Below are 15,753 nucleotides of genomic sequence, written 5' to 3'. Positions count from 1 at the left end.
ATGTATTCATTGTATTCATTGATGCTCGCGTTTTAGTAGGGTCTGTCTTCACTCAATTTGAGGAGTTGAAACATAAAAAGGGTATCCTCTCAGAGTAAAATAATGTCTAAATGTGTTTCATAAACAGTACACACACTTTTACACTCATCATATGCTGCTGCTATTCTGTTCTTTATTTTACTCTTATTATTATCTATCCTGATGCGTAGTCACTTTACCTTGCATTCATGTACATACAGTATCTACCTCAAATACCTTGTACCCCTGCACATTGATCTGGTACTGGTACTCACTGTACTGTATCTCCATTCTTCATTCCTCTTGTGTTACTATTTTTTAAATGTTTTATTATTATTTTTAAACTCTGCATCGTTGGGAAGGGCTCGTAAGCAAGCATTTCACAGTAAAGTCTACACCTGTTGTATTCACAGCATGTGACAAATACAATTTGATTTGTGTGTGTAACCCTTCTCTCTGTGTTTAGATGGGTAAACATGACGAGGCATGGATGGTGCTGAAACAGATCCATGACACCAACATGATGGCCCGTGGAGAACCAGAGAAAGTCTTCACCGTGAGTATACAGTACCTCTCTCTTTGTCACTCTTTCGCTCTCTTTCATCCTCTCTCTTTTCCTATTTTTCTTTCTTTCTTTCGCTCTCTCCTTCACACAAACACACACACACACACACACACACACACACACACACACACACACACACACACACACACACACACACACACACACACACACACACACACACACACACACACACACACACACACACACACACACACACACACACACACACACACACACACACACACACACACACACACACATAGTGTATTGACTCTGAGTCTCCCCCTGTAGGTGAACAGAATAAAGCTCCCTAAGCATCTGGATGAATTGGTAGAGATGCAGTCAGACTCAGTCAGACTTGGCAAAGTCCTCTTCAGGATCAGGACTGAACTCAGAGGGGTATGACTGTGGGTGTTAGTGATGGGTTGCAACAAAAAATATTATATGAAATCATTATGAATAATGACTTTTTTAGGTATTTATCCATCTCTGTCTCTCTCTCTCTCTCTCTTTCTCTTTATCTAGATCTGGTTAACATTCATGAGCTGTTTCAACTACCCAGTGAAAGACAACACCATCAAACTGGCCTTCGTGTGGTTCACACTGTCTTTTGGGTAAGCAGTACATATCGCAGTTATCAGTTTCTCCTGAGTCTGTGTGTTCATAATGAAGTAACTGACTCTTAGAGCCAGTGTCTCTCAAATAGCGCTATGATGATGAATGCTAACACGCTAACTGGGAAAGAGACCACCCATCTAAATAAAGCACCATTAGGAACATCAATGCTAAATCCCAATACTTTTGGAATGTATCCACAACATAACAAATCACACAACACAGCTAGAGTCAGATCCCTGGAATGTTAGCTACTCTACAGTATTCAGACCCCTTGACTTTTTCCACATTTTGTTACGTTACAACCTTATTCTAAAATGGATTCAATTAATATTTTTCCTTATCAATCTACACACTATACCCCATAATGACAAAGCAAAAACAGGTTTTTAGAAATTGTTGCAAATGTATTAAAAAGAAAAAACGGACTTACATAAGTATTCAGACCCTTTGCTATGAGACTTGAAATTGAGCTCAGGTGAATCCTGTTTCCATTGATCATCCTTGAGATGTTTCTACAACTTGATTGGAGTCCACCCGTGATAAATTCAGTTGATTGGACATGATTTGGAAAAGCACACACCTGTCTATATAAGGTCCCCCAGTTAACAGTGCATGTCAGATTATCTGGTCTGATAAAACCAAGATTGAACTCTTTGGCCTGAATGCCAAGCGTCACGTCTGGAGGAAACCTGGCACCATCCCTACGGTGAAGCATGGTGGTGGCAGCATCATGCTGTGGAGATGTTTTTCACCGGCAGGGACTGGGAGACTAGTCAGGACTGAGGGAAAGATGAACAGAGTAAAGTGCAGAGAGATCCTTGATGAAAACTGTTCCAGAGCGCTCAAGACCTCAAACTTGGGCAAAGACAGTGCAGGAGTGGCTTCGGGACAAGTCTCTGAATGTCCTTGAGTGGCCCAGCCAGAGCCCAGACTTGAACCCAATCTAACATCTCTGGAGAGACCTGAAAATAGCTGTGCAGCGACACTTCCCATCCATCTTGACAGAGCTTGAGAGGATCTGCAGAGAAGAATGGGAGAAACTCCCCAAATATAGAGGTGCCAAGCTTGTAGCGTCATACCAAAGGAGACTCAAGGCTGTAATCGCTGCCAACGGTGCTTCAACAAAGTACTGAGTAAAGGGTCTGAATACTTATTTAAATGTGATATTTCAGTTTTTTTCTTGATAAATTTGCTACAATTTCTGCAAACCTTTTTTGCTTTGTCATTATGGGTATTGTGTGTAGATTGAAAATTGGAAAAAACGATGTAATACATTTTAGAATAAGGCTGTAATGTAACAAAATGTGGAAAAAGTCAAGGGGTCTGAAAACTTTCCGAATGCACTGTATATCCTAACTAGAGAATGTTAAGAATATTATTCCTGTGAGTGGTTACTAGTCTGTCAGTGACGCCATATCCTTTGCAGGTACTATGGCCTATCAGTGTGGTTCCCTGATGTCATCCATCACCTGCAGTCTGATGAGTATGCCTCTAGAGTGAAGACTCACAACAACGAACATACAGAAGACTTCACCTTTAACTTCACCCTGGAGAACCAGATACACACCAACGGAGTATTCGTCAACGACAGGTACTGTGTCAAAACGCACACACTGTTTGTGTTTCACCAATGTAGTCTTCATCAATGATGGTTATTGTAACCAACAAACTCACTTAAAGAGACTTTAATGAGTTAAACAGGCTCTATCACACCCCCAGTTTATCCAGTTAAAGTAGCCTATCCCATTCCAGGATAGCAGTGTGATCCGTCATTCCTGTAAACAACAAACCGCTCTCTGTAATGTTCTTCCTTTCCTTTATCTACACTGCTTCCAGGAAATAAAAAAATGTATCTCTCGCCCTCTCCTTCTCTCTACCGTTCCCTCTCTCTCTCTCTCTACCGTTCCCTCTCTCTCTCTCTCTCTTCTCTCTCTCTCTCTCTCTCTCTCTCTCTCTCTCTCTCTCTCTCTCTCTCTCTCTCTCTCTCTCTCTCTCTCTCTCTCTCTCTCTCTCTCTCTCTCTCTCTCTCTCTCTCTCTCAATTCAATTCAATTCAATTCAATTCAAGGGGCTTTATTGGCATGGGAAACATGTGTTAACATTGCCAAAGCAAGTGAGGTAGATAATATACAAAAGTCAAATAAACAATAAAAATGAACAGTAAACATTACACATACAGAAGTTTCAAAACAATAAAGACATTACAAATGTCATATTATATATATGCAGTGTTGTAACAATGTACAAATGGTTAAAGCACACAAGTTAAAATAAATAAACATAAATATGGGTTGTATTTACAATGGTGTTTGTTCTTCACTGGTTGCCCTTTTCTGGTGGCAACAGGTCACAAATCTTGCTGCTGTGATGGCACACTGTGGAATTTCACCCAGTAGATATGGGAGTTTATCAAAATTGGATTTGTTTTCGAATTCTTTGTGGATCTGTGTAATCTGAGGGAAATATGTCTCTCTAATATGGTCATACATTGGGCAGGAGGTTAGGAAGTGCAGCTCAGTTTCCACCTCATTTTGTGGGCAGTGAGCACATAGCCTGTCTTCTCTTGAGAGCCATGTCTGCCTACGGCGGCCTTTCTCAATAGCAAGGCTATGCTCACTGAGTCTGTACATAGTCAAAGCTTTCCTTAAGTTTGGGTCAGTCACAGTGGTTAGGTATTCTGCCACTGTATACTCTCTGTTTAGGGCCAAATAGCATTCTAGTTTGCTCTGTTTTTTTGTTAATTCTTTCCAATGTGTCAAGTAATTATCTTTTTGTTTTCTCATGATTTGGTTGGGTCTAATTGTGCTGTTGTCCTGGGGCTCTGTGGGGTGTGTTTGTGTTTGTGAACAGAGCCCTAGGACCAGCTTGCTTAGGGGACTCTTCTCCAGGTTCATCTCTCTGTAGGTGATGGCTTTGTTATGGAAGGTTTGGGAATCGCTTCCTTTTAGGTGGTTGTAGAATTTAACGGCTCTTTTCTGGATTTTGATAATTAGTGGGTATCGGCCTAATTCTGCTCTGCATGCATTATTTGGTGTTCTACGTTGTACACGGAGGATATTTTTGCAGAATTCTGCATGCAGAGTCTCAATTTGGTGTTTGTCCCATTTTGTGAAATCTTGGTTGGTGAGCGGACCCCAGACCTCACAACCATAAAGGGCAATGGGCTCTATGACTGATTCAAGTATTTTTAGCCAGATCCTAATTGGTATGTTGAAATTTATGTTCCTTTTGATGGCATAGAATGCCCTTCTTGCCTTGTCTCTCAGATCGTTCACAGCTCTGTGGAAGCTACCTGTGGTGCTGATGTTTAGGCCGAGGTATGTATAGTTTTTTGTGTGCTCTAGGGCAACGGTGTCTAGATGGAATTTGTGGTCCTGGCGACTGGACCTTTTTTGGAACACCATTATTTTGGTCTTACTGAGATTTACTGTCAGGGCCCAGGTCTGACAGAATCTGTGCAGAAGATCTAGGTGCTGCTGTAGGCCCTCCTTGGTTGGTGACAGAAGCACCAGATCATCAGCAAACAGTAGACATTTGACTTCGGATTCTAGTAGGGTGAGACCGGGTGCTGCAGACTGTTCTAGTGCCCGCGCCAATTCGTTGATATATATGTTGAAGAGGGTGGGGCTTAAGCTGCATCCCTGTCTCACCCCACGACCCTGTGTGAAGAAATGTGTGTGTTTTTTGCCAATTTTAACCGCACACTTGTTGTTTGTGTACATGGATTTTATGATGTCGTATGTTTTACCCCCAACACCACTTTCCATCAATTTGTATAGCAGACCCTCATGCCAAATTGAGTCAAAGGCTTTTTTGAAATCAACAAAGCATGAGAAGACTTTGCCTTTGTTTTGGTTTGTTTGGTTGTCAATTAGGGTGTGTAGGGTGAATACATGGTCTGTTGTACGGTAATTTGGTAAAAAGCCAATTTGACATTTGCTCAGTACATTGTTTTCATTGAGGAAATGTACGAGTCTGCTGTTAATGATAATGCAGAGTATTTTCCCAAGGTTACTGTTGACGCATATTCCACGGTAGTTATTGGGGTCAAATTTGTCTCCACTTTTGTGGATTGGGGTGATCAGTCCTTGGTTCCAAATATTGGGGAAGATGCCAGAGCTAAGGACGATGTTAAAGAGTTTTAATATAGCCAATTGGAATTTGTTGTCTGTATATTTGATCATTTCATTAAGGATACCATCAACACCACAGGCCTTTTTGGGTTGGAGGGTTTTTATTTTGTCCTGTAACTCATTCAAGGTAATTGGAGAATCCAGTGGGTTCTGGTAGTCTTTAATAGTTGATTCTAGGATTTGTATTTGATCATGTATATGTTTTTGCTCTTTATTCTTTGTTATAGAGCCAAAAAGATTGGAGAAGTGGTTTACCCATACATCTCCATTTTGGATAGATAATTCTTCGTGTTGTTGTTTGTTTAGTGTTTTCCAATTTTCCCAGAATTGGTTAGAGTCTATGGATTCTTCAATTACATTGAGCTGATTTCTGACGTGCTGTTCCTTTTTTTTCCGTAGTGTATTTCTGTATTGTTTTAGTGATTCACCATAGTGAAGGCGTAGACTCAGGTTTTCCGGGTCTCTATGTTTTTGGTTGGACAGGTTTCTCAATTTATTTCTTAGATTTTTGCATTCTTTATCAAACCATTTGTCATTGTTGTTCATTTTCTTCGGTTTTCTATTTGAGATTTTTAGATTTGATAGGGAAGCTGAGAGGTCAAATATACTGTTAAGATTTTCTACTGCCAAGTTTACACCTTCACTATTGCAGTGGAACGTTTTACCCAGGAAGTTGTCTAAAAGGGATTGAATTTGCTGTTGCCTAATTGTTTTTTGGTAGGTTTCCAAACTGCATTCCTTCCATCTATAGCATTTCTTAATGTTACTCAGTTCCTTTGGCTTTGATGCCTCATGATTGAGTATTGCTCTGTTCAAGTAGACTGTGATTTTGCTGTGGTCTGATAGGGGTGTCAGTGGGCTGACTGTGAACGCTCTGAGAGACTCTGGGTTGAGGTCAGTGATAAAGTAGTCTACAGTGCTACTGCCAAGAGATGAGCTATAGGTGTACCTACCATAAGAGTCCCCTCGAAGCCTACCATTGACTATGTACATACCCAGCGTGCGACAGAGCTGCAGGAGTTGTGACCCGTTTTTGTTGGTTATGTTGTCATAGTTGTGCCTAGGTGGGCATATGGGGGAGGGAATGCTGTCACCTCCAGGTAGGTGTTTGTCCCCCTGTGTGCTGAGGGTGTCAGGTTCCTGTCCAGTTCTGGCATTTAGGTCGCCACAGACTAATACATGTCCCTGGGCCTGGAAATGATTGATTTCCCCCTCCAGGATGGAGAAGCTGTCTTCATTAAAGTATGGGGATTCTAGTGGGGGGATATAGGTAGCACACAGGAGGACATTTTTCTCTGTTAAGATAATTTCCTTTTGAATTTCTAGCCAAATGTAAAATGTTCCTGTTTTGATTAATTTAATGGAGTGAGTTAGGTCTGCTCTATACCAAATTAGCATTCCCCCAGAGTCCCTTCCCTGTTTCACACCTGGTAGTTTGGTGGATGGGACTACCAGCTCTCTGTAACCTAGAGGGCAACCAGTGGGTCCGTCTCCTCTGTACCAGGTTTCTTGCAGGATGACAATGTCTGCATTACCGATTTCTTTGGTGAAGTCCGGGTTCCTGCTCTTTAGGCCAAAGGCAGATGACCTCAGACCTTGGATATTCCAGGATGATATAGTGAAGGCTTTTTGTTCCATAAAGTGTCCAATGTTGTTGGTCGGGGTTTGGCCTCAGGCCAGTAAGTGTGAGCAGAGCCTGCTGAGCATCTGGTACATGCCGTTGGCTTGGGCGAGTGTAAGAGTGGGGGTTGGGCCTGTTTGCCCGCTCACTACCTGGGCGTATGTGTGACTTCCATGTTGATGCCCTCTTTGCGGGGGTAGGGTGCATGGGGTGGGCAGGAGTGGCATGGGTCTGATCTGAGGGGGCCTAAATTGGGTGTGGGCATGGTTGATGTGGGGGGGGGGTGTGTAGGTCCAGGGGGGGGTCCTGGAGGTCTTGGAGGGTGTCTCGCTGGTCTGGGTGGGGTGTCTATTGATCTGTTGCTCCTGTGTGAAGTGTTGGGGCTTCGTTTGAGAGCGATGTCCTTTAAAGTTCCGGGCAAAGGTGGGCACTGCTGCCTTGTAGAGGTGGACCTGGTCATAGAGGCTGTTCAAGTCCAGGGTGGAGTGGTGTGCCAGAAAAACATTTGGTTTTGAGGCACAGTCACGGGAAATGCTTGCGTTTACCCGCTGTATTGTAGCAGGGTGGAAGTTTTTCGTGGTAGCAGGGTGGAGATAACCACTTGTGCGTTGGGGAAAGTAGAAGAAGCTTTTTCAATCACTCCCTTCAGTGCTGTGGCCACCCTTTCCTGCTGTGCTCTCAGGTCGTTTGTGCCTGTGTGTATTATTATGTGGCTAGGTAAGCCTAGTTTGTCCTCAGACAGAAGGTCTAGGGCGCGCTGGGTGTTTGGACACCAGAGTTTAGACACACTGTGTTTGGGAAAAGTCTTTTTTCTTCTATATATTCCCCATTTGAGTCCATAAGAAGGACAATCTGTGTCTTGTGTTTGTCCTCAGTGGGTGTGGGGGGGTTGTCAGGAGGGCTATCAGGGTGGCTGACAGGGGGGGTGCTCAGAGGGGGTGAGAGCTGCTGGGCTTGGGGTTTTTCTTTTGTCTGTTCTGTTGTGATGTCGTTTTTATGGTCAGGGTCTGGTGTGGACTGTTCTGCTGTGGTGTCGAGACTTTTGTAGGGTGCTGAGGTGGGCTGTTCTGCTGGCGTCTCTGTGGGGATGGCCACCTCCCTAGTGGGTTGTTCTCTGTCACATGCCATCCCCCTCAACCTCTCCTCCAGCAGTCTGATCCTCTCCTCCATCCCCCTCTCCCTCTCCTCCTGTAGTCTGATCCTCTCCTCCATCCCCCTCTCCCTCTCCTCCTGTAGTCTGATCCTCTCCTCTAGTGCTCTGTTCTTCTCCTGCTCCTGCTCTTTCTCCTGTTGATGTTGTCTCACCACTGTCCATAGTGCAGATATGTCTCTCTCCACCTCCAGCTCTCCAGGTCTGGTTAACCTGTCTAGGATCAGCGTGGCGCTAGCGGCACCCCCCCCCCCCCCCCCCCCCACTGAAAAACCAGTGCCGCGAAATTCAAAAAAAATATATTTTTAAAATATTTAACTTTCACACATTAAAGTCCAATACAGCTAATGAAAGACACAGATCTTGTGAATCCAGTCAACATTTCCGATTTTTAAAATGTTTTACAGGGAAGACACAATATGTAAAGATGTACATCTATTACCTAAAAACACATTAGCATAATCCACCATCTTTTATTTGTCCACCAACACCAGTAGCCATCACCAATTCGGCTAAACTAAGATATTTATAGCCCCTAACCAACAAAAAAACTCATTAGATGACAGTCTGATAACATATTTATGGTATGGGATAGGTTTTGTTAGAAAAAAGTGCATATTTCAGGTAGACTTCATAGTTTACAATTGCACCCACCATCACAAATGGACTAGAATAATTACAATGAGCAACGTGTTTACCTAACTACTAATCATCAAACATTTCGTAAAAATACACAGCATACACGAATCGAAAGACACAGATCCTGTGAATACAGACAATATTTCAGATTTTCTAAGTGTCTTACAGCGAAAACACAATAAATCGTTATATTAGCTTAGCACATAGCAATTAGCAGCCCAGCATTGATTCTAGCCAAAGTGAGCGATAAAAGTCAACATCGCCAAAAGATATTAATTTTTTCACTAACCTTCTCAGAATTCTTCCGATGACACTCCTGTAACATCACATTACAACATGCATATACAGTTTGATCGAAAATGTTTATATTTAGCCACCAAAATCATGGTTAGACAATGTGAAATGTAACTCAGCTGGTCAGAATTTGTCCTTGCGCCACTTAGACAGTGATCTACTCTTATACATAAATACTCATAAACGTGACTAAAAAATATAGGGTGGACAGGGATTGATAGACAATTTAATTCTTAATACAATTGCGTTATTACATTTTTTAATTTATCCTTACTTTTCAATACAGTTTGCGCCAAGCGAAGCTACGTCAAAAAACATGGCGTCCTAAGCCACTAAAATGTTTCGACAGAAACACGATTTATCATAATAAAAATGTCCTACCTTGAGCTGTTCTTCCATCAGTATCTTGGGCAAAGGATCCTTTCTTGGGAGAAATCGTCTTTTGGTGGAAAGCTGTCCTCTTGCCATGTGGAAATGTCAACTGCGTTCGGGATGAACTGAAAAGCGTGCCCAACTTTTCACATCGTTGCAAAAATAAATGTCCCAAAATCGCACTAAACGGATATAAATTGCTATAAAACGCTTTAAATTAACTACTTCATGATGTTTGTAACTCCTATAACGAGTGAAAAGATGACCGGAGAAATATAACAGGCTAAACTAACGCTTGGAACAGGAGAGGGTCGGTGTCTTCCACGCGCGTTACGCAGCAAGAAAAGACTTGCTAGCTAAAGGTTTTTTTCATTTGTAGGGCCTGTGAACGAGCAATCGACCCCGTTGGAATCGTCATCACGTAAAGGCATCCAGGGGAAGACGTAAGAAGTGTCCGTATAGTCATAGCAACGACAGTGCCCTTTTAACTGACTTCAGAAAAGTGGCCAACATTTCTCAAATCTGACTCCATGTCAGGGAAATTGCTGTAGAATGGGCTCTGTTCCACTTAGAGACAAAATTTCAACTCCTATAGAAACTATAGACTGTTTTCTATCCAATAATAATAATAATATGCATATTGTACGATCAAGGATTTTGTGGGAAGCCGTTTAAAAAATTAGCCACATTAGCATAAATAGTCTAAACAGCGCCCCCATCCCCAACAGGTTAAGGGGGTGTTGTTGTGCTGGACTGTTGTCTGGGTCTGTGCTGACTGGAGTGTGATCACCTGCTGTTCCAGCTCCACCTGCCTTACCTCCAGCTGGGTGAATTTATCCTTCATTTCAATGAGGGAGAAGTACTCTGTACTGGGAGGTTGACTGTCTGCTGAGGGTTGCTCGTCTGTGGGGTTATATGGTGAAGAGGTTTGGTCTGACCCACTTGGGGTGGGGGTATCTTTATCAAGGGAGAGCTTCTCCTGCTGGGCTAATTCTTTGATTAGGTGAAAGTCCAGCTGAAACTGTTTGTGGTTGCCCTGTACAATTACTGTTCCAGACTTATAGAGATTTATATTAGCTGACTCCTCGTCCTCGTTGTCAAGAATCCTGAGTTTCCACCCCTCGTTAACCCCCCCTCTCTTAACAGAGGGGTAGTGTGCTAATATAGCACTGTGCCATGCCTGGGGATGGTTTGTGTGGAAGATAAGGTTGCTGATGTTCCCATTTTTGTAATAGTCAGCAAAAGGTGTCTCTTGATTTTCCATAAGGAGCTTCATTTTGTGATCTTTTCTTGTCTTATCATTTTTTACATGCACAGGGTACTGTATTTTAATTACTTCTGAACAGCGGGAGGCAGCTTCCAAGGCCTCTCCATTTGTTTGGGGTAGACTATTCGACTCTCCTGCCATTGTTGGGCTAATGGGCTTTGACACCTCTCACTTGACACTTAAGTCCTAGTTGAAGCTGTATCAAGCTTGGCAGAGTTATGTTACTATTCAGTCCTTATAAAGTAGTGTCATGTATTTTTCTTCTTGGCTTTTGGAAATCAAATATAGTTTCAGACTAGACATTACTCACTCAGTTCCAGGTTGGGTGGTGTTCTCAGGTTTCTGTTGTTTTCCAGAGAATTTGCTGTATAGAATAATTAATCCTTGGTAGATGTGAACCATTCAGGTGATTCCGTAAATCCTTCCAAAATCAGGTTGTAGGTTTTGAGTTTTGATTTGAAGTGAGGGTTATGTTGTAGAGGGTAGCATCCTGTATTTGTTCTTGACAAAAAATCCAAGTTTATCTAACTCTAAATGTATCTTTTTTAAAGAAAATGCAGGAAAGTGCAGGAGCTCATCTGACCCTGACCTCTCTCTCTCTCTCTCTCTCTCTCTCTCTCTCTCTCTCTCTCTCTCTCTCTCTCTCTCTCTCTCTCTCTCTCTCTCTCTCTCTCTCTCTCTCTCTCCTTCTCTCTACCATTCCTTCTCTGTCTCTCTCTCTCCTCTCTCGTTCTCTCGTTCTCTCTACCGTTCCTTCTCTCCATCTCGCTCTCCTCTAACGTTCCTTCTCTCTCCCTCTCTTCTCTCTGCCTCTCCTTCTCTGTCTCTCTCTCTCCCTCTACTTCTCTCTAACGTTCCTTCTCTGTCTCTCTCTCTCCCTCTCCTCCTATCTCCTCTCCTCTCTCTCGCCTCTCTTTCTTTCTCCACCCCCCCTTCTCTCTCTCTCTCTCTCTCTCTCTCTCTCTTCCTTCTCTCTCATGTCAATATTCTGCACTTGTACTATGCTCCCCCCCACTACCTCTAACAGAACAACACGACACAACATACACTTGAAGTCTGAAGTTTGCATACACCTTAGCCAAATACATTTAAACTCAGTTTTTCACAATTCCTGACATTAAATCCTGGTAAAAATTCCCTGTCTTAGGTCAGTTAGGATCACCACTTTTTTTAAAGTAACTGAGTCAGGTTTGTAGGCCTCCTTGCTCGCACACGCTTTTTCAGTTCTGCCCACAAATTTTCTATATGTTTGAGGTCAGGGCTTTGTGTTGGCCACTCCAATACCTTGACTTTGTTGTCCTTAAGCCATTTTGCCACAACTTTGGAAGTATGCTTGGGGTCATTGTCCATTTGGAAGACCCATTTGCGACCAAGCTTTAACTTCCTGACTGATGTCTTGAGATTTTGCTTCAATATATCCACTTACTTTTCCTACCTCATGATGCCATCTATTTTGTGAAGTGCACCAGTCCCTTCTGCAGCAAAGCACCCCCACAACATGATGCTGCCAAAGCACCCCCACGTCACGGTTGGGATGGTGTTCTTCGGCTTGCAAGCTTCCCCCTTTTTCCTCCAAACATAACGATGGTCATTATGGCCAAACAGTTATATTTTTGCTTCATCAGACCAGAGGACATTTCCCCAAAAAGTATGATCTTTGTCCCCATATGCAGTTGCAAACCGTAGTCTGGCTTTTTTATGGCGGTTTTGGAGCAGTGGCTTCTTCCTTGCTGAGTAGCCTTTCAGGTTATGTCGATATAGGACTCGTTTTACTGTGGATATAGATACTTTTGTACCTGTTTCCTCCAGCATCTTCACAAGGTCCTTTGCTGTTGTTCTGGGATTTATTAGCACTTTTCTCATCAAAGTACATTCATCTCTAGGAGACAGAAAGCGTCTCCTTCCTGAGCGGTATGACGGCTGCATGGTCCCATGGTGTTTATACTTGCGTACTATTGTTTGTACAGATGAACGTGATACCTTCAGGCGTTTGGAAATTGCTCCCAAGGATGAACCAGCCTCGTGGAGGTCTACAATTTGTTTTCTGAGATCTTGGCTGATTTCTTTTGATTTTCCCATGATGTCAAGCAAAGAGGCACTGCGTTTGAAGGTAGGCCTTGAAATACATCCACAGGTACACCTCCAATTGACTCAAAGTATGTAAATTAGCCTATCAGAAGCTTCTAAAGCCATGACATCATGTTTGGGAATTTTCCAAGCTGTTTAAAGGCACAGTCAACTTGGTGTGTGTAAACTTCTGACCCACTGGAATTGCGATACAGCGAATTATAAGTGAAAAATCTGTCTGTAAACAATTGTTGGAAAAATGACTTGTGTCATGCACAAAGTAGATGTCCTAACTGACTTTCCAAAACTATAGTTTGTTAACAAGAAATTTGTGGAGTGGTTGAAAAACGAGTTTTAATGACTCCAACCTAAGTGTATGTAAACTTCCGACTTCAACTGTACATACCGGTACATTAGATTAGATCAGAGGCAGGAGCTAATACAGGAGCTGTAGGGGTGGATAAGAGACAGGCAAACTGGGACATATCAGACACACAATATCACAGGAACATATTGACGTACTACACCCCTTCCACTAGAACCCCCTGGTTAAATGTGTGTGTGTTTGTATACAACAATACTGGCCTGTGGACTTGCGTTTCGTCTTTGTTTTGTAAAGTGTTTAACCTGTCTAGGATCAGCGTGGCGCTAGCGGCACACCCCCCCCCCCCCCACTGAAAAACCAGTGCCGCGAAATTCAAAAAAAATATTTTTTTTAAATATTTAACTTTCACACATTAAAGTCCAATACAGCTAATGAAAGACACAGATCTTATGAATCCAGTCAACATTTCCGATTTTTAAAATGTTTTACAGGGAAGACACAATATGTAAAGATGTACATCTATTACCTAAAAACACATTAGCATAATCCACCATCTTTTATTTGTCCACCAACACCAGTAGCCATCACCAATTCGGCTAAACTAAGATATTTATAGCCCCTAACCAACAAAAAAACTCATTAGATGACAGTCTGATAACATATTTATGGTATGGGATAGGTTTTGTTAGAAAAAAGTGCATATTTCAGGTATATGGCATAGTTTACAATTGCACCCACCATCACAAATGGACTAGAATAATTACAATGAGCAACGTGTTTACCTAACTACTAATCATCAAACATTTCGTAAAAATACACAGCATACACGAATCGAAAGACACAGATCCTGTGAATACAGACAATATTTCAGATTTTCTAAGTGTCTTACAGCGAAAACACAATAAATCGTTATATTAGCTTAGCACATAGCAATTAGCAGCCCAGCATTGATTCTAGCCAAAGTGAGCGATAAAAGTCAACATCGCCAAAAGATATTAATTTTTTCACTAACCTTCTCAGAATTCTTCCGATGACACTCCTGTAACATCACATTACAACATGCATATACAGTTTGATCGAAAATGTTTATATTTAGCCACCAAAATCATGGTTAGACAATGTGAAATGTAGACAAGCTGGTAAAGAAAACGTCCTTGCGCCACTTAGACAGTGATCTACTCTTATACATAAATACTCATAAACGTGACTAAAAAATATAGGGTGGACAGGGATTGATAGACAATTTAATTCTTAATACAATTGCGTTATTACATTTTTTAATTTATCCTTACTTTTCAATACAGTTTGCGCCAAGCGAAGCTACGTCAAAAAACATGGCGTCCTAAGCCACTAAAATGTTTCGACAGAAACACGATTTATCATAATAAAAATGTCCTACCTTGAGCTGTTCTTCCATCAGTATCTTGGGCAAAGGATCCTTTCTTGGGAGAAATCGTCTTTTGGTGGAAAGCTGTCCTCTTGCCATGTGGAAATGTCAACTACGTTCGGGATGAACTGAAAAGCGTGCCCAACTTTTCACATCGTTGCAAAAATAAATGTCCCAAAATCGCACTAAACGGATATAAATTGCTATAAAACGCTTTAAATTAACTACTTTGTGATGTTTGTAACTCCTATAACGAGTGAAAAGATGACCGGAGAAATATAACAGGCTAAAATAACGCTTGGAACAGGAGAGGGTCGGTGTCTTCCACGCGCGTTACGCAGCAAGAAAAGACTTGCTAGCTAAAGGTTTTTTTCATTTGTAGGGCCTGTGAACGAGCAATCGACCCCGTTGGAATCGTCATCACGTAAAGGCATCCAGGGGAAGACGTAAGAAGTGTCCGTATAGTCATAGCAACGACAGTGCCCTTTTAACTGACTTCAGAAAAGTGGCCAACATTTCTCAAATCTGACTCCATGTCAGGGAAATTGCTGTAGAATGGGCTCTGTTCCACTTAGAGACAAAATTTCAACTCCTATAGAAACTATAGACTGTTTTCTATCCAATAATAATAATAATATGCATATTGTACGATCAAGGATTTTGTGGGAAGCCGTTTAAAAAATTAGCCACATTAGCATAAATAGTCTAAACAGCGCCCCCATCCCCAACAGGTTAATCAGTCAATTTCAGTACAGTATAACGTGTATCCTTATCTCTATTGGATAGAAAGAGTCAGCGTACAGGCCAGGCTGTTCTCCCAGCTAGTGATCTCACACCGCTGGTTACTGGAGGGGATATCATCAATCTTTTATTTGCTCTATCACTATCTCAACTCCTCTGCTTTGGATAGACAAAAAAAATAAGTGTTGATGGTACAATTGATTTTTCTTTACTGTATTCATCTTCTTTATTCTTATTTTCCTCCTCTCCTCTCTTCCTCTCCTCCTCTCCCCCTCTCTCTCTTCCTCTCTTCCTCTCCTCCTCTCCCCCTCTCTCTCCTCCTCTCCTCTCCTCTCCTCCTCTCTAGGTTCATCAGTATGAAGTTGAAGTCCGTCACCTTTATAGACTCCACGTTTCAGAACTGCTACTTTGACGACGTGTCAACAGTGGGCTCATTATTCAAGAACTGCACCTTCGTAGAAGCCTTCTTTTATAACACAGGTGAGTCCACACACACTCACACACATGCATGTATGCGCCAGGGTTTCCATTAGCCGGTAATGGCTTTTGTCATAAAA

General features: G+C 42.1%; 1 protein-coding gene across 2 annotated transcripts in view; it reads left to right on the top strand.

Annotated features, from left to right (window-relative positions):
• Positions 1-15,753, top strand: part of LOC129818306 (synaptic vesicle glycoprotein 2C-like) — a 61,243-nt gene that overhangs the window by 39,052 nt on the left and 6,438 nt on the right. For both annotated transcript variants that reach the window (XR_008753921.1, XM_055874058.1), the window contains 5 exons: positions 485-574; positions 875-982; positions 1,109-1,197; positions 2,628-2,792; positions 15,543-15,676. Coding sequence is in view for 1 of the 2 variants with exons in the window: in XM_055874058.1 (XP_055730033.1) it covers positions 485-574; positions 875-982; positions 1,109-1,197; positions 2,628-2,792; positions 15,543-15,676 (586 nt within the window). In the remaining variant the exon portion in view is untranslated. The remainder of the gene's footprint in view (positions 1-484; positions 575-874; positions 983-1,108; positions 1,198-2,627; positions 2,793-15,542; positions 15,677-15,753) is intronic.

Source organism: Salvelinus fontinalis, chromosome 21 (assembly GCF_029448725.1).
Source record: "Salvelinus fontinalis isolate EN_2023a chromosome 21, ASM2944872v1, whole genome shotgun sequence".
In the NCBI taxonomy this organism is placed as follows: Eukaryota; Metazoa; Chordata; class Actinopteri; order Salmoniformes; family Salmonidae; genus Salvelinus; species Salvelinus fontinalis.
Note: the sequence above shows the minus strand (reverse complement) of the source record. Positions and strands in the feature narration are given on the sequence as shown.